The 22,489-nt window shown below is 49.1% G+C and overlaps 1 protein-coding gene across 1 annotated transcript in view; it reads left to right on the top strand.

Moving 5' to 3' along the window:
* The first annotated feature begins 5,430 nt into the window (after nt 1-5,430).
* The window catches only part of SLC43A1 (solute carrier family 43 member 1), an 80,015-nt gene continuing 62,956 nt past the window's right edge, over nt 5,431-22,489 (top strand). The window contains 5 exon segments of the mRNA XM_029574976.1: nt 5,431-5,637; nt 8,403-8,644; nt 12,151-12,340; nt 16,544-16,599; nt 17,135-17,211. Coding sequence (XP_029430836.1) covers nt 8,491-8,644; nt 12,151-12,340; nt 16,544-16,599; nt 17,135-17,211 — 477 coding nt within the window. The 5' untranslated portion in view covers nt 5,431-5,637; nt 8,403-8,490.

Raw genomic sequence — 22,489 nt, forward strand, 5'->3', positions numbered from 1 at the left:
ACAGGAAATAAAGTACCTTCCAGTTCCATCCTAATAACAACAGCCCATATATTCTCCAATGTGATCTTCCTCTCACTGGTAGAGTTAACAGCACCTCCATTGTCACTGCTACCAGCCTGCAGGGCTCAGAAGAAGGAACCTCTTACCCCTCAGTGGTGTTCCTAGCAGCAGTGCCTGGGGGCTGCTGCTGCTGCTGCCACCTTCCCTGTGCTATGAATTCTTGCCCAGGCAATGGAGTCTGCGTTTATGAGCTCTCCCTGCCCCCACCAGTAGCCGGTCTGCACTTGTGCCAGTGCTGGGCTGCTTTGGGGATTGGAGCAGGGAAGTACCAGCAACACGTGGAGCCAATGGGGTAGTTCTAGTGCCAGAGCTTAAAAGAAAGCTCAATCATGCCATTCCCTGCACAAACCATGGCATTATCTGCTGGGAGCCTGTCAGAACAGTCAAATGGCCACCTTAACCATTGGTGGAGGTAGAACTGACTGGGCCTTCTTTTTTTTTTGCCAGCAGAGCAATGTACAAGGTAAACCGCCAAGAGCTAAAACTCAGCATCCGAACCAGACGCCATCTCAACTCTTCTCCAGATGTGCTTGATTCTTCACATCTACTCTTGAACGAGTGAATGTGACTCGGTTATTAGTGTAAAGTTTTCACTACTTAGAATTAACTGTGTGACTGCTAGTCTCAGCAGCACACCCATTTGGTCCAATTTTGATTTTAAATGATCTGGATTCTGCATTTTCTGTGAGTTGAAATTACTTGAGGTTTCTGTGAGCTCTACTTGAGTGTCTTGGTAGAAGTAACCTTGAGTAAGCTTTGGTTGTTAAGGGAGTAGGAATGTGTAAATATGAGTCTTTAAATTTATTGGCATATTCACTATTAATCTGGTAGTGACCTGCAACGAGATAATTAAACTCTTGATAAGGGCTGGGGCAATCCTGTGTTTTAGATAAAAGGCTGCTTGATTTTTAATGTGAAAGTGTCTCTTGTCTATAAATCAAAGGATGAGGTGGGGTAGGTGGGAGGGAAAGAAACTCTAAGCTATTACCTTTTGGCTTGCTTTTTATAACACGCACACAAACTAAACTATTCCCTACCTTTTGGCTTGCTTTTTATAAGAAACACACACTAAAGAATAAACTCCAATGGTTTACCTCTCCCCAAAACTTTTTAAGTTCTAAAATTTACCTAAGCAATGCTTACTGATCCTTTTCAGCCACCAGCAAGATCTCCTCTTGGTGCTCCCATGAGATTCCATCTAGTCGGTCAGAGTTGTTATCAACAAAAAATGTTGCCAGTGTTGATATGACTGACACCCTTCTCAGTAGAGCCAGAGGCAAAAAATTCATTTTCTGCTATTTTCTTGTACTCTCTGTTCAGAGAGTACAAGAAAATAGCAGAAAATACCCTTTGGTCATTTAGCAGTCCAATTAACTCCCTCATAGGCTTTTTGTTTCAAATGTACTTGTTACTTGTTTTTACCTCTATGGCAAGTATTTTTCAAATGCTCTCTTAGTCTGCTTAATTACATTTTTTTTGCATATAACTTCCTCTTCCCTATTTTCTCATTTGGGTTTGCTTTCCATTTTTTTTTTTGAATGATGCACTTTTGGCTTTAATTGCCTTTCACCTCATTATTAAACCACTCCAGCAGTCGTTTGATTTTCCTTCAACCTTTTTTAATGCACAGACTATATTTTGTCTGGTCCTCAAGGATGGTAATTTTAAACAGCCTCTATGCCTCCTCTATGTTTTAACCTTGTGGATTGCACCTTTTAGTTTTTTCTAACAAATGTCCTCATTTTATCATAATCTCACTTTTTATTTTTAAATGCTACTTCAGTAGTTTGCCATAGTATTCATCTTAAAATGATTATATCAAATTTTATTACATTATGATCACTGTTGCCAAATGGATCCACCTCCTTAGTCTCTTGCACCAGGTCCTGCATTCCATGAGAACTAGATCTAATATATTTCCTCCTCTCCTTGGTTCCATAACTAGTTGCTGCATGAAACAGTCATTGATGACATCTAGGAACTTTATCTCCCTTGCATGTCCTGATAATTTATTTATTTATTTATTTTTAGATTTTTATATACCGGTGTTCCTATATGAGATAAAGATCACATCGGTTTACATTGAAACAGAACATGAAAATTGCCAAAAGGCATTACATAGAACAAGGTTATGAAACTTGGAACAGTGACATTTACCCAATCAATATTCAGGAAATTGAAGTCTCCCATTATTTTTGAGTTGCCCATTTTACTAGCCCATCTCATCTCTTAGCATTTTGCAGTCTGCTTCCTCATCCTGGTCAGGCGGGCAGTAATATATCCCCACTACTATACTCTTCCCTTTTATCCTTGCAATTTCTATCCATAAGGATTCCAGAGTGCAGTTTGCTTCCTGCAAAACTGTACTCCTGCTTGACTCTATGCCATCCTTAACATATAGTGCCACCCTTTCACTAATTTTTATCTGCCCTGTCATGTCAATATAATTTGTACCCTGCTATCACAATGTCCTATTGGTAATTCTCTTTCCACTAGGTCTGTAAGATGCCTACTATGTCTATATCTTCATTTAGTGCCATACATTCTAACTCTCCAGTCTTATTTTTCAGACTTCTGGCAGTTACATACAGATACTTCAAAGTAGTATTTGTATTTTTACCCACAACCTGCTTATTATCAAATGATCTACACAGTTTGGGATCATTTTTATCTGTATTTAAATACATCTTGGTTTTTTCAGCATATACAAGCACCTCTCTATTGGGACATTCTATTGATTTGCCAGTATCCTTTGAAGATACCTCTCTCCAAACCATGAATGCTGAGTGATGTTGGCTTTCTCTCATGTTATAGTGGTGGTGATGGATCAGCAGTGCCATGGGCTCTGGGCTGGTAAAGAGCTTGCATGTGATCTCCACATTCATCAGGCATTTCTGTGGCAACACCCAAGGTACAGGATCTTTGGGCCAGCAGTGGTGGCCCATAAGTTAAGGAAGGGTGCAGACATAGGGTATCCTCTTGTGCATGGTGCCCTGTGTAGCTGCACAACTCACATACTCCAAAAGCCAGCCTGAAACAGGCCAATTCAGTCCGGTGCGCTCAGGCCAAGCGCACCGTTAAGCCCCCATTTGGACGCGCTATTATTACCCCTTATACAGTAAGGGGTAATAGCGTGTGGAAAACGCGTGTCCAAACCACCCCCCCCCCCCCCCCCCGAAACTAATCGCACGCTCAACATGCAAATGCATGTTGAGCCTATGTCCCGCTCGATACAGAAAGTAAAATGTGCAGCCAAGCCGCACATTTTACTCTCAGAAATTAACACCTGCCCAAAGGCAGGGCACCGGGAAAGTGTACAGAAAAGCAGAAAAAACTGCTTTTCTGAACACCCTCCGACTTAATATCATAGTGATATTAAGTCGGAGGCCCCAAAAATAAAAAATCTTAAAAAAAAACAAAAAACATCTCCCTGCGGGTTGGAAAACAGACGCTCAATTTTGCCGGCTTCCATTTTCCGAATTCGTGGCTGTCAGTGGGTTCGTCAACCGACGCCGGTAAAATTAAGCGGCGGCTGTCAAACCCGCTGACAGCCGCCGCTTCTGCCAATAAGGGGATGCTAGGGACGCGCTAGTGTCCCTGGTGCCTCATTAGCGCGAGCCCTCATTTGCATACTGAATCGCGCACCCAGGAGAGTGGCCTGGGAGAGCGGGCGCTCGCCTCGGAGCGCTGGCTCTCCCGCGCGTTTTACTGAATCGGCCCCGTTTTGAGAGAGGATCTGGGAAAGGCTGGGAACAACAACCAAAAAGTAGCTGGAGGAGAAGGGAAGGAGAGGAAGAGGACCTAAGGGGGGAAAGAGGGAATAGAAGGGAAGAGTGGAGATGTAGGAGGGGAAGGTGCTTGAGGAGAAGAAAAACATGAGACAGCTCAGGCTGACAGAAGGGTTGGAAACAAACAGTGGAGGAGGGGCACAGAATGGGAGATGGACGAATGGGAGGAAGGCGGAACGAGACAAAGAGCAAAAGAAAGTGGAAGAGTTAAGCAGAGGCAATGATGCACGATGGGGAGGAGGAGAGCCAGCCTGGGGCAGAGAGGGAGGGAAGAGAAAGGAAAGAAATGACAGGAAAATTAGAAGAGTTGGAAAACGGAAGGAACGAGTAAAGTGCCAGGCAAAGGAATAAAGAGTGGGTGAATGAAAACAGAACTAAAAGCTTTGAAAATATATTTATTTTTGACGAAAAACTACGTGTGTAATTGTGTGCGCCGATTAAACTGGCTCCCAAACCAATGCCCACCTCTAGGTATTAATTCTTTACGTAGCAAGGCATTTTTTATATCAAGATGTAAAGTACAAACCATCATCAGCCTTCATTCCAGTGAACAAAGTGGAAACGGGAAATCCAGGCTGGATGATGAGACAGAAGCAGCTGAATAAGGAAATGGGGCTGTTCTTTGCCTTCTGTCTTGCTCCTGCTCACCTAGCACCAGGCCTTCCCTCTGGATTCTGCCCTCCACCTCCTCTGCCCTTGTCTCAGTGCTGCCCCTGCCTGCCCTCCACCTCCTCTACCCTAGTCTCAGCGCTTCCTCTCTCGGTGCTGCCCCTGCCTGCCCTCCACCTCCTCTGCCCTAGTCTCAGCGCTTCCTCTCTCGCTGCTGCCCCTGCCTGCCCTCCAACTCCTCTACCCCTTGTCTCAGTGCTTCCTCTCTCGGTGCTGCCCCTGCCTGCCCTCCACCTCCTCTGCCCTAGTCTCAGCGCTTCCTCTCTCGGTGCTGCCCCTGCCTGCCCTCCACCTCCTCTGCCCTAGTCTCAGCGCTTCCTCTCTCGGTGCTGCCCCTGCCTGCCCTCCACCTCCTCTGCCCTAGTCTCAGCGCTTCCTCTCTCGGTGCTGCCCCTGCCTGCCCTCCACCTCCTCTGCCCTAGTCTCAGCGCTTCCTCTCTCGCTGCTGCCCCTGCCTGCCCTCCTCCTCCTCTACCCTTGTCTCAGTGCTTCCTCTCTCGGTGCTGCCCCTGCCTGCCCTCCACCTCCTCTGCCCTAGTCTCAGCGCTTCCTCTCTCGCTGCTGCCCCTGCCTGCCCTCCACCTCCTCTGCCCTAGTCTCAGCGCTTCTTCCTCTCTCGGTGCTGCCCCTGCCCTCCCTCCACCTCCTCTACCCTAGTCTCAGCGCTTCCTCTCTCGCTGCTGCCCCTGCCTGCCTGCCCTCCTCCTCCTCTACCCTTGTCTCAGTGCTTCCTCTCTCAGCGCTGCCCCTGCCTGCCCTCCACCTCCTCTGCCCTAGTCTCAGCGCTTCCTCTCTCGCTGCTGCCCCTGCTCACCCTCCCCCTCTTCTCTCGCTGCTGCCCCTGCCTGCCCTCCTCTTCCCCTCTGGCTGCTGCCCCAGCGCAGCCCTCCCGCTCCTCCTCCTCCTCCGCCTCGGCCCTGCCCTTTCCTCCGGCTGCAGAGAGCAGGGAGAGCCCTGGTCCCTCCCTGCTCCGCGGCGCTGTGGCCTTATAAAGGCAGGGGCTCCCTCCCATGTGCTCCGGCCCAGCCATATGGCAGCAGGAAGAGGCTCCCGCGGGCACCGAGGCGACCCCTTCTGAGGCCCCGCCGAGAGGATTCGGGGCGCCCCCCGCCCCCCATAGGTGAGAGCGGGAGGGGGGGCTGCTGTGTACGGGGGGGCGAGTGCGCGTGCTCGCTCGCTTCCCGCGCGCCTTGGCAGGAGTTGCGCGTCCGAGACCCCCGGCGGGAAAAGTCCTCGCGGGGCAGGGGAGCGTGGAGCGATGCACGGAGACCGGGGACGGGGGGAGGAGCGGGGGCGCTTGGGGGTAAATAAAGCTCCTGGCACGAGCTCTCCCGCCTGATCCACGTGGCAGTGGCCGGCGACTGCAGACAGGAGGGAGAGGGGCTGGGGGCAGCGGAGGAGGAGGGCGGGGAGAGCAGCTTCAGCTTCGGGGCTGTCCCCAAGTCCTGTAAAGTTTAGGAAGCCATGCGCGCCGGCGGCCGGGGGTCTCCCCTGCCTCCGGATCTATCCAGGGCTTTCCCCTCGCTTCTGCCTCACGCTGCAGGGAATAAATAAAGCCCAATCCCCGGGCCTTTCCACCTCTTTATAAAAGGTGTTTCTCGCCCACTTGCAGGAGCACCTTATGCGCGTTATTATCAGCAAATAAATGCAACATGGAAATAACGCAGAATAAAAGCACCTAATTCCCATAAACGAAATGAGCGATGCAGTACAGTAATAGAAATAAAATGGTTAAAAGTCTGTGGGTGCTGCAGGGAATACAGACCCCCCCCCCCTCCTCTCTCACTGTACCCCCGGGGTGCAGGGACTGAAGAAGATCCACGGATGGTTTCCCTTGTATCTCGGTGCTTCACTTTGTGAATGAAAAAAGGCACATTCCTGGGTGTGTTTGCCCCTCAGTCTCACTGTATTACAGCTGCAGGGAGTAAGGAAAATCCTCAGCTGTTTCTAACCCTTCTGTTTTACTGTTTCCTGCTGTAAGAAATGTATCCTTATTAAACTGCCAGTGTGTCCTAGCAATTGGTAGGGCATGCATTTAGATTGCAAAAAAACCCCACTTAGTTCTGTCTACACAATCTTTATTCTCCATTCGTCCCGCACTGCTGTCCTCTCCAAATGAGACAAAATTCCTAAGTCATTTGCCACACACCTCTTCCTTACACACAGACACACACCATGCGATTGTTTGTTCTCCTGGCTTCATAACACCACAGTCCCCTTCCCCACAGGTCAGCAAGGCTCGGGGCACTGCCCCTGGAGACTCATCCGTCAGATACAAGGGCTCTATCGCTGCATCGTGTTCCCTGTATGAATCCTACTCCTGTCAGCACCCTGCCGCCTTCTGCAATACAGCCCTCATACATGTGGGTTTGCATGATGCCATGCACACGTCTGACTACTGGTGCCATCTGACTGATGCATGTCATGGTTCCTACAAGTTCCACACTCCCAAATCCCCTCGGCACATAACCGCCAGGGACCGGGGCTTTCTCCACTGCAGGACCGACACTATGGAACTCCATCCCACCTGATCTGAGACAAGAACCCGGCCTTCCTACATTTAGGAAACCACTCAAAACATGGTTATTTATGAAAGCCTTTCCAGACACCAACTGAACCTTAATTCACCATTAACCAACGCTTAGACTTTTTCTTAACATGGTAATTAATAACAACCTCAACAGGGCAATTCATTAACGTAGCAAATGCTGTAACTTAAGTTCACACCATTAATTGGCAAATTTGTTCTCTATGTTTGTCAAATTTGGCAAATTTGTTCTCTATGTTTAATTCCTAGCTCCTTTTCACTGCTCCAAGTTGTGTAATTCCCTTGTTTTATTGTAACTGCAACCTTTTGTCAGCACCTGTTAATGTTTATTATTATTATTTTATTATTACTTTGTTCCTTCACCTCTTGTTAATTGTAAACCGGCATGATGCGATATTCAACGCGAATGCCGGTATAGAAAAACTTAAAATAAATAAATAAATAGTAGCAAAGTAGGTGCCAGCCTGTAAGGACTATTTGGCCCATCCAGTCTATTCAGTTGTGCTATTCTAGCTGAGGGTATCTCCCGGTTGGCAGCTGTACAAGCCTGGCCCCCTTCACTGTTCTAGCTGTGGCCATCACATTTCTTTTCCTTACTCTCCCCCCCGCCCCCCCCCCCATTCCAGCTGCACTATCTCCCAGCTATTACTCATGCAAGCTTGATTGCCGGAGAGATATCTCTCCATCCTCACTGGGAAGTGTCACCAAGTCGAACTGTAGCCCACGTGCCGAGACTCTCCGCTTCCCCTTGATTGTATCTAAGAATTTATCAAAACCTTGTTGCAGTTTCGTGTTGGGTTGACCTTGCCTCTTTTTGGAAGCTTGGTGCAGCTATTCCGCCACTTGTAAAGCGTGCACAGTCTGCTGGACTCAGTTGTTATTTTGCAAGGGCAGCCCTTGTCTCACTGGTAATGAATAGATTCTAGGCCAACCTTTCTAATCTGATATTATAATGTTTTGGCCCCTCTCTGCTAACACTACACTGCAATCAGCACCCCCACAGGGGTATGGAGCTTGTGACTCTCAAACAGATATGTTTTCCTCATTATCCTTGACCACTCATAGGCAAACTATATGGCAAGAACAAGTGAATAACGAACTCATCAAAATTAAACCAAGAACTGGGCTGTGCAGAACTCCTTTGGGGAGATTTGAAGAGAGGAACTTATAGTGGCAAGGCTGCATATTAACTGTCCAAATTTTGCTTATCTTTGTGATCACCTTTACATGGCCCCTGCTCTTGCGGTCTCTGTATGTTGGTTCTGTGACCTGCTGTGCATGGTCCGCAAGCTTCTGACTGCCCTGGAATGGATTTATATGCTTGTTTTGCAGTGTAGAAAGTCATTTGGACATAGACCTGGTGCAGTGCTTGTGTCTGACTCCATCTCACAGTGAAGACTTGGACTGTCCCGAAATAAGCTCAGAATGGCTCCAACGTTGCAGCAGGCATATCGGCGCCGCTGGTGGATGGCGTGCACGGCTGTCCTGGAGAATCTTTTCTTCTCGGCCGTTCTGCTGGGATGGGCTTCACTCCTCCTCATGCTGAAGAACGAGGGATTCTACTCCTACCTGTGCCAAGGTAAGCCCATAATCGATGGAGTCCATCCAAAGAATCGGGGTCTCTCCGCAGTGATGAGGGCTGGGGGACTGAAGCACCCGAGCATATCCTCAGCACAGGACCGAAGTTCTCACTCAGTCACCCCAGTTCCTGCTTTCCGTGTGTGGACTGCTACTGAGACAAAGACCTGATAAAATGGTCCCTGTCCTCCAGTGAACTCTCGTAATCATTCAGTCCGTTGATTGTTTACAATTGCAGAGAAGTTATGAAGCTATCTTGATACATATGAAGGCTGATTTTAAGGCAGTGGTTCCCAACCTTTTTGTATCATTGCATACCTGGCATTCAGCTCACTTCTTCATCATGACATACCAGCACCTTCCCTTCACTACCCCGCCCCCAACTGCATCATCACCTTCTCTTCCCTTTCCCCCCCATCTCCCACCCACCATCACCAACTTTTCCTATCTTTTCTCCACCACCATTGGCAACATCACCTCTTCCCTTTTCTCTTCCTCCCCACCACCTCTGGTATCATCACCTTCTCTTCCCTTTCCCCCCATCTCCTGCCCACCATCACCAACTTTTCCTATCTTTTCTCCACCACCATTGGCAACATCACCTCTTCCCTTTTCTCTTCCTCCCCACCACCTCTGGTATCATCACCTTCTCTTTCCTTTCTCTCCCTTCTCCCTGCTGGAATCATCACCATCTCCATCCTATTCCCTTTCCTACTCTCTCCTTCCACCCCTCCCCCAGTATAATCCCCATCAAACTCTCTCCTGTCCTTGGCATCAGTACTTTCTCTTTTCTTCCCTCTCCCCCAGTTTCCTAGAAAATTCAGCTGCCTCTTTGTGCAGCTCTTACCTGGTGCTGCTTTCTTTTATGCCCGTTTTCCGCTGTAAGTGGAACTGCACGGGGCCCATAGGACTGGACTTGTGAATCTACAGAGCCCCCCCCCCTCGTGCCGTTTCAAGTGCAGAAAACCAGCAGAGGGTAAACGGGAATGGGCAGCGCACACAGTGCTCTCTGCCTCCCCCTGCTGGCGGGAGGGTATCCTGCAGGCCAGCTGTTGTAGGGGGACTGTTGGGGCCCACCGAGTGGGAAACGCTCATTTAAGGGGTCATGAGGATTTGTAGTGCTCAAATGTTTTGAGAAGGACTCTGAGCAGGGATGGGCAATTCTGGTCCTTGAGGATATCCCTAACGAATAGGAGCGATTTACATATAACCGAGGCAGCAGGCATACAGATCTCTCCCATGCATATTTATTAGGCATAGCCTGAAAACCCAACCGGTTTGTGGCCCTCAAAGGCTGGAATTGCCCTTCCCTGACTCAGTCCTCCCCGGGTTACTAAAGCTCTTTTCTTACACAGACTCCTCCTAAGGGCCTCATTCCTTGCAGCTTCACTCAATTAAGGCTCCTCCTTCCTTAATTAATCCCAACTCTTCCTAGTCATGGGCTCACTGTTTTACTTCAAAGCCCTGTATGCATTTATTTATTTATAGCTCTTTATTGAGTGGAGGAAAATCTTTAGTCTAATCACTTCTCCGAAACAAAATTGAGAGCTAGCTGTCATCAAAGAAGCAGTTCCATTGCCTTGGTCACCATTCACAGCATACGTGTTACAAAAAAAATATATATATATATATTGAGCTGTCCAAAGTTTGTTGTGGCTGCCTCTTCATTTTCTTTCATTCTGGTTCCCCCCCCCCCCCCCCCTTACAGTCAGACCCGCTCATCAATGCACACAAACTTGTGTGTCTTGTCTGTCTCTCTTGACTAGACTGTAAGTTCTAAGGAGCAGGGACTGTCTCTTGCCTGTCTCTGTAAAGCACTGTGTGTGCCTGATAGCGCTCTACAAATAATATCGGGGGAAGGGGAGGAGCTGACAGCACTGGAAACTGAAGCTCCCTGTATTTGGCAGCCTAGGGCCAGGACAGAGAGACTGAGAATTACTGGAAAGCATCGCAGTGGAGATAAAGTGAGCAGCTTTCAACAGCTATTTAGAAAGCCATTGAGGGAGGTGTGTGCTGGGGAGGAGGGACTGCTCTTTAAAGGAGAAGTGAAAAGTGCTCCACCTCTTACTGAGAAACTGAGGGAGGCCCCCGCCTTAACACACACACACACACACACACACACACACCCCCACTGCATTTCCTGCTGCATGTGTGCCCTCTGGGAGCTGAAGCACTATCTGTTTATAAAACAAACGATCCTCCCATATGACTCCTATGCCCGTAGGCACCTCCCATTCTCACCTGGTACAAATCTGTACCCCAGCCCTGAGAACGTGCATAGACAAGCACAGGACAACGGAGAGCCCCAAAGAGTCAAACGCACACAGAAATTCAAATGTGGAACCACAAAGAGATTCAAACAGTCTCAGAGAAACAAATAAATACCCAAACACTTAGAAATACAGAGACACCCACACCTACGAGAGTGTGCGTTCATGAGGTTTAGGCCTCCCCTATTCCTTCAGTCGGGAGGGGGAGGAGGCTATTACATTGAGAAGGGCTTAGTAGTACTTTTAACTTGTCTGTCTTTTCGTTCTCTCGCTCACTCTCCTTGCCTGTCTGTCCATAACCAGGGCCGCTGCAATGGTATTAACTTCCTAAGGCAAGCCTGCACCATTGTGCTCCTCCCCCCAGTGAAAATTTGATAATTAAACTCTGCAATCATGATCACCCAATACCATCCTGTAAAACACATAACTTAAATTTACAGTTTTAAATATTCAATTTTGTTTCATGTACAGTGTCTGTGTGTGTGTGTGTGTAAATGAATCCATACCACATGGGCTAATGGTAATATCCAAGATGGCTGTCTGTGCTGAACCAGGATGTTTCCTCTTAGTACGCTAAATGAAAATGAGGCATGTATAATGGCCTCACAAACCAAAACTAGGACAAAAATTATAGTGGGTGAGCTACAACTTAAAATAAAACCCCCAATAACCTCATGCAATACATTTTGAGGCAACAGATGTGGAACTTCAAGAACATTTAACGAAGCTGACTACCCTTGTCGTCATATGCCAGTGCATGATTTTAAAAAGTTCTTGTGCTTCTAAAAGTGATGCCAGTGTCAGTCATTGCCCAGTAAAACTATTTAATTCAGATGCTTAGCTTAAAAAATCATGAGTCTCAAGTCCAAAAGACAACTGGAACAAACACAGCAGATCCCAACGTCAGCTGCCTCAGGGGACCTGTTGAATGAGACTGATGCTCTCCTTAGGACTTGCCATACAAAAAAAGTCAGATTCTGGTGTCACCTCACTAATAGTGATAAAATTCCCTTCTTTACCAGACACTTTTTGGAAGTAACGCAAAACTCCGAAAAAAAAAAAAAAAGACAATCAGAACCTATGTAGAGCAAACCTGTAAACCAAATCAGCACTAATGTTTAGTTTGTGACTGCAGCCGCTCTGGTGCCTCAAAAGCTGCCACCCTAGGCAACTGTTTTAATTTGCCTAATGATTAAGCCAGCCCTGGCTGTAACTCTCTCCCATTTTCTGCTCCCAGCTGAGAATGCCACTTCTAATCCTGGTCAAAACGCCTCTGCGGCCCCTGAGGAATGGCTGAGCTGCCAGGCCCAGGAGGAGATGCTGAACCTGGGTTTCACTATTGGCTCATTCTTGCTAAGCGCAGCCACGCTACCACTCGGCATCCTGATGGACAAATTTGGGCCGCGGCCCCTTCGGCTGCTGGGCAGGTACGTAGTACAAGGGCCAATGGACTTGGCACGCAAGGTGTTGGTGGATGGATGGAGAATTTGCTTGTTTTTAACTAGTGCAAACCATGATAAAACATTTTTTCTGGGCTGAATATCCTCAGATTAGGTGCTGACCCAGAGCTCAGCTATTTAAGATACTACAGGATATTTTTTAATTTTTCTTAGATGGAAAAACCTTGTTCCCTTTTATTAGAACTCCTCTCCGTAAATAACCCCTTTCTTCTGGTCCCCGTACTTTTCCGCTCCTGCAGGGGACAGGACAGCGTTTACAGTCTCAGGTCTGAAAGTCCAGAAGAGGGATCTGTAGGCACTTCCAAGACCTGGAATATAAAATTAATTAAAAAACCCCCAAAAAACCCACAGCTATTAGAGGAAGGAAGGGGTAAGGGAGCCGGCCCAGATACAATCAGTAGTCACTTGTCACAGGTGCTCAATACAGGCAATGATCCTGCTTTCCAGAGCACCTTAAAAGTGTTTTGCAAGAGTGGAAGATGAGCAACCATCAACGGTGGATACCAGAGAAGGCAAAGGTGTTTTAGGAGACTTGGGAAGTATCGTTGAGGGGCTGGTGATTCCATCACAGAGGGTTGATAAGGGAGGATATGTGGGACGGGGAGGCTGACCAGGGGAGAGAGAGAGGAGGGGGAGGAGGGATGGACCTCTGAAAATCAAGAGGTCAGTGGTACAGGGCACGGAAGGCGTAAGGCTGAGGTTCGAGAGCGGCGAGCTGGCAGAGCTAATCCCAGTTGGCATATTTGGGTTTAATTCCTTGCTCAAAGTGAGTTACGCTTCAGGTACAGTAGGGGTAGGTAAGTCCCTGCCCCGGAAGGCTTACAGTCTGAGGGTGACGGGACTTGCGCAAGCTCACAAGGAGAGCACCACAGCCCGCACGGGTAAGGGGGAAGGAGAAGGGAGGCCGGGACCCAGGGGACTGCTGCAGATACTCTCTCTCAGGGGAGTGGAGTTAGCTCTTTACTCACTCGGTATCCTCACTCCCACACTCTGCAAATGCAGGGAGCCTGATGTATTACAGAAAAAAACACAAATGCTGAAGTTGTTATGTGGTCGTCTCTTTGTGCTGTGGCTGGGCTCCTTCCTGCAGCCTGGCACAGGGTTACCCTGCCCCGGTTCCCAGCAGCCAGGGGGGAAAGCGAGACGTTTTCTGATTATTGTGGAGGAGGCGGGCAGCTCCTGCCCTCTCTTTTGGGCTTCCAGCTCAATTGGAAGTGGCCCCTTGTCAGGGCTACGAACGTTCGATTGCTACTGCAGGGGGGGGGGGGGGGGATTTTTTCCCTCCCAGCCTGCTCAGCTTGGTCACTGCAGCGACTCGGGGGCCGGGGTGGCAGAGCTCTCTCCGCAGCCCGGACCCTGCATTCACGGGCCCAGGTGCCACCACCAGGTGCCATTTAGTGATGCTGGTGGTGATGGAGGCCCCCCACCCCCACTCTGACCCCGGAAACCTTGAACACCGCCTGCTCTGCATCCCTAACCTCAGCCAGCTCGGGTAACTGCATCCAGGGCCGGGCGCTGCACTTGCCAGCAGTCCCGCCCCGGTTCTGGACACTTAAAATGGGGCAGTCTCCTATTAAACAAGAGGGCAGGGATATTCGCAGCTGCAGGGCTTAATTTGTGGGGGGAGAACAGCCTGGAGTGCAGTTCCTCCTCTTCTTTTCAGGTTTAAGGGGCAGAACGGCAGGGGGTGTTCTGCTCCGCCTGCCCCCAGGGAGGCCCATGAGCCTCTCTGCTACCTAATCCAGCCCTTCCACTCCTGTGCTGCCGGGAAGAGGAGGGGAAGGGGCTGTGAGCTTGAAGCAGGCACTGCAGAGCGGAGGAGGGGAATTGGCGCACGTTTGACGTGCGTGAGCCGCGGTGCCCGTAACTAAGGCTGCAGCCCTGCCGGTGAGGATCGGCACTTACTCCTTAAACACTTTGCCACTGGTGCTACTTCAGCTCTTTGGCATTGCCCAGGCCTAACTTCTGGCAGGATGACAACAGGAATTCTGCTCCCGTTATGTTTCCCAGAACCCGATGAAGTGGAGCAGAACCGGTGATGTAAATCAGGTGTGGCTCCCTGCCCCCTCCCTGTCCCAGAAACAGAGTGTGAAAAGCGTATTTGCATGATATGTGTGTGTGTGTGTGTGTGTGAGAGAGTTCACACCTGGCCCTGGCTCTGCCTCCTTACACAGTTCACACCAGACCAGGCCCTGACCTCCCCCTTTCCCTCCCCCACCCCCCTTCACAGTTCTGCTTCCTTTTTGTCTACACATTAAGCCCTGAAAGAGATAATTGTGTCAGTCTGCAAACACAGAGCTCATTAAATTAAAGATAATGCACACTCTGGGATTACACCCGTCAAAAAGGAGTAGGAGTCTGTCATGGCTGCACCTTCAGAGTGGGTGTGTGTGGCCATTACCGTTGTGTATATAACGGGACCACGGTCCGATGCCGTATCCTCGACTCGGAGTGCCACAGGTCTGGGTTCGGATAATCTTCTGGGGCGCTGGGTGCAATCACTCGCAGCTCTCACGCTGGTCAGAAAATCTTACTCAGGCGCAGTATTGTCCAGGAGCGAGGAAGCAAACAGCAGAAGAAAAGACTCAACCCTATTCCCATTCAGTCAGCCCTTGTATTTGAACCAAAAGGAGTCCAGAAATGGTGTTCAAAAGAAATCCTTTTACTGCAAATCAAAGAACAAGGTCCAGGCAAAAAATGCCCACAAAAACTGAGAATCCGCATACAGCAGATAATCAAAAATGAAACACAGGGTTTCCTTGTCCCTGGTGAGCCTTCTCCTCGCTCCCCTATCTCTGGCGGGTTCATCCTCTGTCAGCAGATCCTCACCAGTGGGGTGGGACAACTAGAGGGTGGCTTCCGGCAGCAGCCAATCAGTTGGAAAAATATATCCCCAATCCAAAAATATCAAATGAGTTCCAAACTTCCCAAAAACCTTGAGCTGTGTTCCAATTGTCAAGATTTGCTGCTGGCAGGTTGGCCCTGCAAGCTGCTGCTCTTATCCCCGATGCCGCTCTGACCGTGCAGGCCCCAGCCTCTCCAGTGGCTCCTCCTTCCTGCAGGCATGCCTGCGGCGACTCTTAAAGGTCCCATGGGGGGGGGGGGGGGAATGGCCCACAGCGCCCTAGGAGGAAGTCGGGCTCCCCGGGACTCCCTGCCTTGCCTCAGCAACGGGTCTCCTGAATTGCAGTGCGTGGCCAGTGTTCCTGAGTCCTGTGCCTTGTCTTCCAGCCTTGAATTCTCAGGCCGTCCTTGTCCAGCCCTGCCCTGTCCCGTCCATCTTGTCCAGTGTCTTCTGTGCCTGCATCTCCCCTGGCCTGACTCTGGATCTTGACCACAATTGCCTGCCACCTGGACCTGGCCACTCTTGTTTAGCTTTCTGCCCTGACCTCAGCCTAGTCCTGACGCCATTAGTCCGCTGCCTGCCCTGTCCCCAGTGTGCCTGTGGCCTGTAGCTATCTCCTCTGCCCTAGGGACCTGCCTAAGTCCTGCCGGCCTCCAGAACCCAAAGGCCTCAACCTGCGGGAGAGGCAGCTGGTAAAGGAGAAGCTCCAGACTGTCTCCTGTACAGGGCGCGTTCGCCCGCTTCTGTGGGTGCGCCCTTGAGGCTGCGTCAACCGTGCAGCAGCACAAAGGGTTCCCGCCCTCGCTACCCTTCACACCAGTTAATCCACCGTTGAGGCTCTGGATTCTCTTTTCAAAGTTTCATTCTTTCTCCACCCTCACTTGTCTGATCACTTGGGCAAAAAGATGTCCAACCCCCAATCATTGGGGAGATGGGGGGCAACCCTTCCCTTCAAATACCAAGAAGTCAAAATTCTTCAAAAGTCTTCTCCTCAAACCAGTTCTCCTTCCTCTCTTCCCTCAAGATCAAGGGGTGAACTCCAGCTCCTCCTCGCCCTCTCTCTGCTGAGGTCCTGGGAGGGACCTGCAGCTCCTTCCTCCTGGCTGCGTCGGTCGGGCCTAACCCTCTCAAGAACTGCGCGTGCTCCAAGGGATTTCCTAGCCCCCAGAAGGATGGGTTTTAGCAAAGGGGAGGATTCAAAGAATCCGCGCTCACCCCCACTACCCATAGCCAGAAAAATCTGGGGATTATATTTAGCGAGGGGAACAGCCCCCGTCACTTGTAGAATTGTTGATTCTATAATTGCTTTCCTTTCTCTCCTACAGCTCCAGTTTTGCCACTTCTTGTGCAATGATGGCCTTAGCTGGGTACAATCCACAAGGTGAGAAGGATCCTTGACTGTGAAGCTCTCTGATTCTCCACTTCCTGCGGCCTCTCCTTCTCCCTGCTCTCTCCCTCACTCCCTGCGGCCTCTCCTTCTCCCTGCTCTCTCCCTCACTCCCTGCGGCCTCTCCTTCTCCCTGCTCTCTCCCTCACTCCCTGCGGCCTCTCCTTCTCCCTGCTCTCTCCCTCACTCCCTGCGGCCTCTCCTTCTCCCTGCTCTCTCCCTCACTTCCTGCGGCCTCTCCTTCTCCCTGCTCTCTCCCTCACTTCCTGCGGCCTCTCCTCCTCCCTGCTCTCTCCCTCACTTCCTGCGGCCTCTCCTTCTCCCTGCTCTCTCCCTCACTTCCTGTGGCCTCTCCTTCTCCCTGCTCTCTCCCTCACTTCCTGCGGCCTCTCCTTCTCCCTGCTCTCTCCCTCACTTCTTGTTCTTGTCTGCCTCTCCCTCTTTGCTCACCGTCTGTCCTGCCATCGCTCTCTCTCCCCCACCTCCTTCACATTGATTTCTGCCTGATCATTTCTTTTCTCTCCTGCAGTTCTTGCCCCATTGATCTTCCTCGCTCTCTCGCTGAATGGGTTTGGAGGCATCTGCCTAACCTTCACCTCCCTCACTGTAAGTAGAAAGCCTCAGGCCCCCTACCCTGGGGGAGAGGGATTGGAGGGGAGGGGGCAGGATAAGATGGAGTTTGTTTCAGAAGACTCTGTGTCCATGTGGTGTGATCCTTGGATCCTATTCACTAATTTGCGTGTTGTCGATGACAATTCGTTTTTGGATTGTTTAGATGTTACTGCTGTAGTAATTTGATTTATCACAACTGTTATAAACCCAGTTACAAAATGTGCTAATTAAATTACTTATGATTGCAACTGATAATGCACTACATTTTGATGCACAAACAAGTTATTTGATGCCCTTATAACATATTCAAGCCGATGCAATAAAGCAGCATGGAAAACGGGCGCTCAGCGTTGAGCGCCCACGTTCCTAACATGAGCCCAAGCCACCTCTCCTGGGCGCGCGATCGAATATTTTAAATGAGGGGTCGCGCTGCTAAGGAGGTGCTAGGGACAAATGTGCGCTTCCTCGGCAGCGGGCAGCCAGGAGAGGCGGCTGTCAGCGGGTTAGGAAAACGGACGCTCAGTTCTATGAGCACCCATTTCCCTAACCTGTGCACAGTCGTAGGTTAGGAAAATGGAGCTAGTTAATTGAGGAAGTTCAGAAAAGCTGTATTTTCTGCTTTTTTGTACACTTTTTTTTTTTTTTTTTTGGGCTGCTCAGAAATTTCTGAGGGTAAAAATGTGCAGGTCGGGCCCTTTTTTTTTTTTTTTGGATCGGAGGAGAATAGCTAATAGCGCTCATCAACTTGCATTTGTGGGTGATGAGCGCTATTGGTTTTGCGGGAGGTTGGATGCACGTTTTGGATGCACTAATCCCCCTGTAGCCACTCATCCAGAACCTGCATCCAGCCACGGGTTAAACAGTGCGCTTGGCTGAGCACACTGCAATGGATCGGCCTGATTATTAATATCTAGAGCTTTTGTTTTTAGGTTTTAACCAACAGACACAGAGAAAACATCTCCACTGTAAAAAAAAATAAAATGGTTGTTTATTGGAAAAACCGCCCTATTGATAGTGCTCGCTCATCCCTCCCCTTGCCTGCATGGGATGCTCCGCTCTGTTCTTGTGCCTTTTACCTGCTGCTGACTCCTCGGCTGATGGGCCTCCTCCCGCCAGCTGCGATGCGTAACTGTTCCCAGTGGTGAGCGCTGTGGACAGAATGAGCAAGGGTGAGGAGAAAGTCGAGGATAAACCGTTTGGGAGAGAGATTAGTGGGGCTGGGCTATGTAGGGGAAGTGGTGGGAGTTTGGAAATTAATAGAATGAGTGGCTAAACAGCTGCAGCGGTTTGTGGAATTATTTAATTATTTCATAGAGCGCTGCCAGTCTGACGTTTGGACATATTTAGGTATGGAGATCACTTTGTTAGCTCTGTTTGCCCTAAAGCCTACTTTGGAGAAGGGTAGAGATCTGGTAATTGTTTTATCGGCTCTGATAGCTGCCTTTGACACCGAAGACCATGGGATTCAGTTAAGATGCCTGAAGTCCTGTGGAGTCCATGGTTGGACATTAAACTGGTTCAGTTCTTTCCTCCATAAGGGTCCTCCAAGGTGTTTTGATCTCTTCTTGGTGCCATTCTCTCTCCTCTCCTCGTTATCCTGTATATCAGATCTGTGGGTAATGTGATCAGGTCAGAAGAGATCTGTTTTCAAATGTAGGCTGATGGCTGATATTTTTATGTAGAGTTGGACTCAAGGAGAGAAGAAGCTATAAAGTGCCATAATAGTTGTCTCACAAGGACATCTTTATGAATGTGAAGGAAGAAATTAAAGTTTAACCCATCAAAAACCAATTATTGGGGGTTTGATGGAGGGTTAATGGCAGAGATTTAGTACATACCATGCATGAATTCTTTGATGCAGTTTTCTATGTATTACCTTATTTTCTGTTGCAAGTTGTTACTTAATACTTTTTGCAAAATTTTAAAGTTAAAAAAAATAAATTTGTAGACTAAGAAACCGTTCAAATAGCCCAGTGGTAACTCTGGATGGGGACAGGTTACATACCAGGCTGAGAAGAGGTGAGGGTATCAGCAACGCGAGTTGCTTTAGAATTAACAATGCAAGTTCATATTGTGGCAGTAGCAAATCTTGTTTTGTCTTTTTGGTTTTTTTTCACCTTCCAACAACTGCCAGTAGTAGAGAGAGAGGGTAGGACCTGGTGACGAATTCATTCTTTGGTTACCAATAAATTACACTAATGCAACTTTTTGTTGATTTGGTCTGCCAAAAAATGCTTGATGAAGCAACAGGGAGTACAGAATTACGGGGCCTTCGCCTCTGGGACCACATTTCCCCAGCATTTACACTCACTCCACAGGCTTCCGATCAAATGTGGTATTCAGTTTTTGTGACCCTTTCTCTGGCTTTTAAGGTGTTAAATAACCGAGCCCCACACTTGCAGGAAGATCACCTGCAGAACAAGAACATAAGAAGTGCCTAGCATCCTGTCTCCAGCTGTGGCCAGTCCCGGTCTGAAGTACCTGGCAGCTCTCCAACAGTTGATCTATTTCTTGTGTCTCATGCCCAGGGATAAGCACAGGCTTTCCCAAGCCTACCTGACTAATAACGTTGTATGGACTCTTAAGAACATGCCATACTGGGTCAGACCAAGGGTCCATCAAGCCCAGCATCCTGTTTCCAACAGTGGCCAATCCAGGCCATAAGAACCTGGCAAGTACCCAAAAACGAAGTCTATCCCATGTTACCGTTGCTAGTAATAGCGGTGGTTATTATCTAAGTCAACTTAATTAATAGCAGGTAATGGACTTCTCCTCCAAGAACTTATCCAATCCTTTTTTAAACACAGCTACACTAACTGCCCTAACCACATCCCCTGGAAAGAAATTCCAGAACTTGTCCAGCCTTCATATGTTCGTTGCCTCAACCACATCCCCCCTGGCAAAGGATTCCATGGCTCGATTGTGCGCTAAGTGAAAAAAAATACTTTCTGCAGGTTGTTAGTTTCATGGAGTGTCTCCTGATCCCAGTGTTAATGTGAACGGGTACTTTATTTACCCGTTGCACCCCACTCATGATTTTAGAAATTTGAATCCTGTCCCCTGTCGGTCATCTCTTCTCTAATCTAAAGAGCCCTAATCTTCTCCATGAGGGAGCTTTTCCATCCCCTTTATCATTTTTGTCACCCTTCTCTGTCCCTTTTCTCAGTCTGCTATGCCTCTTTTTTTCGAGATGGGGCGCACAGTGCTCGGAGCGGTTACACCATGGATCTGTACAAAGACTTTATGGTTATCAGTTTTCTTCTCTGTTCCTTTCCAAATAATTTCTAACATTGTTTACTTGGAGTGCATCTGAGATCTGTTGATGAGGTTCTTTAACAACTTCCATCACCAGCAGAAGTTAGATTCATAGGAATTAGTAGAAGAGCCTTTTTTAAGGATTGGACCCAATGTATGGAACTTGTTAGCAGGTTCCATTTGAGATCTGTTATAGGGTTTTGAGAGAAATAGTTTTTTTTAGGGGGGGTGGCAGCAACCCACCAGGTGCCACCTTCCCACTTTTAAGACACGACACCATAAGAAAGAAGTGAATGGATGCTGGGCAGATATGGAGAATGTAGAAAGAGGAAGGTGGGAGGAGGAGTGCTGGATGGGTGGAGAGAGAGAGAAGGTGCTGCGTAGGGTGGAGAGAGAGGGAGGATTCTGGTCAGGTGCGGGGTGGTGAGGGAAGATACTGGGCACTGCAAAATAAGGTCAAAGAGCTTGGGGTGATGCTGGTGTGCTGAGCAAGGAGTGAAGGAGAAAGAGAGATGCTGGACATGGGGATAGAGAGAGGAGATGCTGGGCACTGCCGACAGTGTTACGTTCTGTGCGCCTTGAACTAGAAGTGGACCCTTGGGTCGTGGTGAGTGAAAACTCCGCCCACAGGGAGGAGCCCTGTGGGCCCTTCTCACAACAGGCAAGATCTCAGCAGTGATGGACAACAGAGGAAATAGCTTTATTATACAGTCGATGAGGATCCAAGGAGCGGATCAATAGTCTGTACCCAAGAGGGTGACCTGCAGCTGGTCGGTCTGAGTAGAATCCTCAGCATGGAGTAGTTCGGTGAATTCCTTCCCTAGGCGTAGCTTGTGCTGGCAACTTGGTAGTGGTCCACAGCGCGGGGTAGGCTGGAAGCCAATGGAAAGCTGCACAAGACTGGAGGGATCCGGTAGGGGTCCGCAAGCGGGGTAACCCGGGGATCCGTGCCACAAAGGTAGATGAGCAGATTCTGTACTCACGCCAGAACTGTGGATGTAGATGGAGGATCAGGCACCAAGGAGGTCCGAACAAGTACAGCAAGGGTCGTCCGAGGACGATGCAGGAACTCACTGGAACAGAGAAGCAGAGAGTAAAGGCTCTCCAAGGAGCGGATGGCCCTGAGTGCTGCAAAGTCCCCCGAGGAGTGGGTACCTAGGTCACTCAGTAGGATAGCGAGACGGAGTCCCAGTGTAGCGGAAATAGCAGGACCAAAATCCTTGCTAACTCGTAGTGCAGGAAGTCAGCTGAGCTTAAGTATGGTAAGCGGATGACGTCATGCGGTGGGTACGCCCCCGAGGTTCCCACCATGACTTGTTCAAGAAGGGGGCAGGCGCGCACATGTGCCTTAGGTAACCCTGAATGTAAGATGGCTGTTGGGAACGCCCACGCCGTCCCGGGCACACCATGAGGGTCGGCGTGTGGAAGCGGAGGCTGCCGTTCTCCCCAGACTAGGAACTGTACAGAGAAAGGTGAGCAGCAAAGGTCGCAGCCGCCTGCGACCGACGGGCGCAACACACAGGAGGCAGAGAGAGGGGACGCAGGACTTGGCAGAGAGTGAGAGGTGGCTGTTGTACCAGTGCTGCCCCCGATAGGGGTAGGATGCCAAACTGAAGCTTCGCCTAGGGTGCTTCATACTCTTGCATTGGAGCTGGAGTTGGCTGCTGTGGTTTTATGTTGATTCTATTAATATTTGGCTAGCACTGGGGTGCTATTTGCTATTTATTTGAATGTAATCCACTTTGGGCAATTTTTGATGATGCAATTAACGAATTGAAATACAAGAGAGGCAGCATTTGCTGAGGGAATGCAGGTATTGTTTTCTTATGGCAGTACATTTGTGTTATGGAAATGTATTTATGTATTTGATTCACCCAGAGAAGGTACCCAGTCATGGTCCCTGCACTCCTAAATCACCAATAGATACTTTTTTTTTTTTGTATCTTCAAAGAATCTCTAATGAGCTGGAAAATAAACTCCTAAATTTACCATCTCCAAAAACCTAATTCTGTCTCCT

This window comes from Rhinatrema bivittatum, chromosome 13 (genome assembly GCF_901001135.1).
Source record: "Rhinatrema bivittatum chromosome 13, aRhiBiv1.1, whole genome shotgun sequence".
NCBI classification, from domain to species: domain Eukaryota; kingdom Metazoa; phylum Chordata; class Amphibia; order Gymnophiona; family Rhinatrematidae; genus Rhinatrema; species Rhinatrema bivittatum.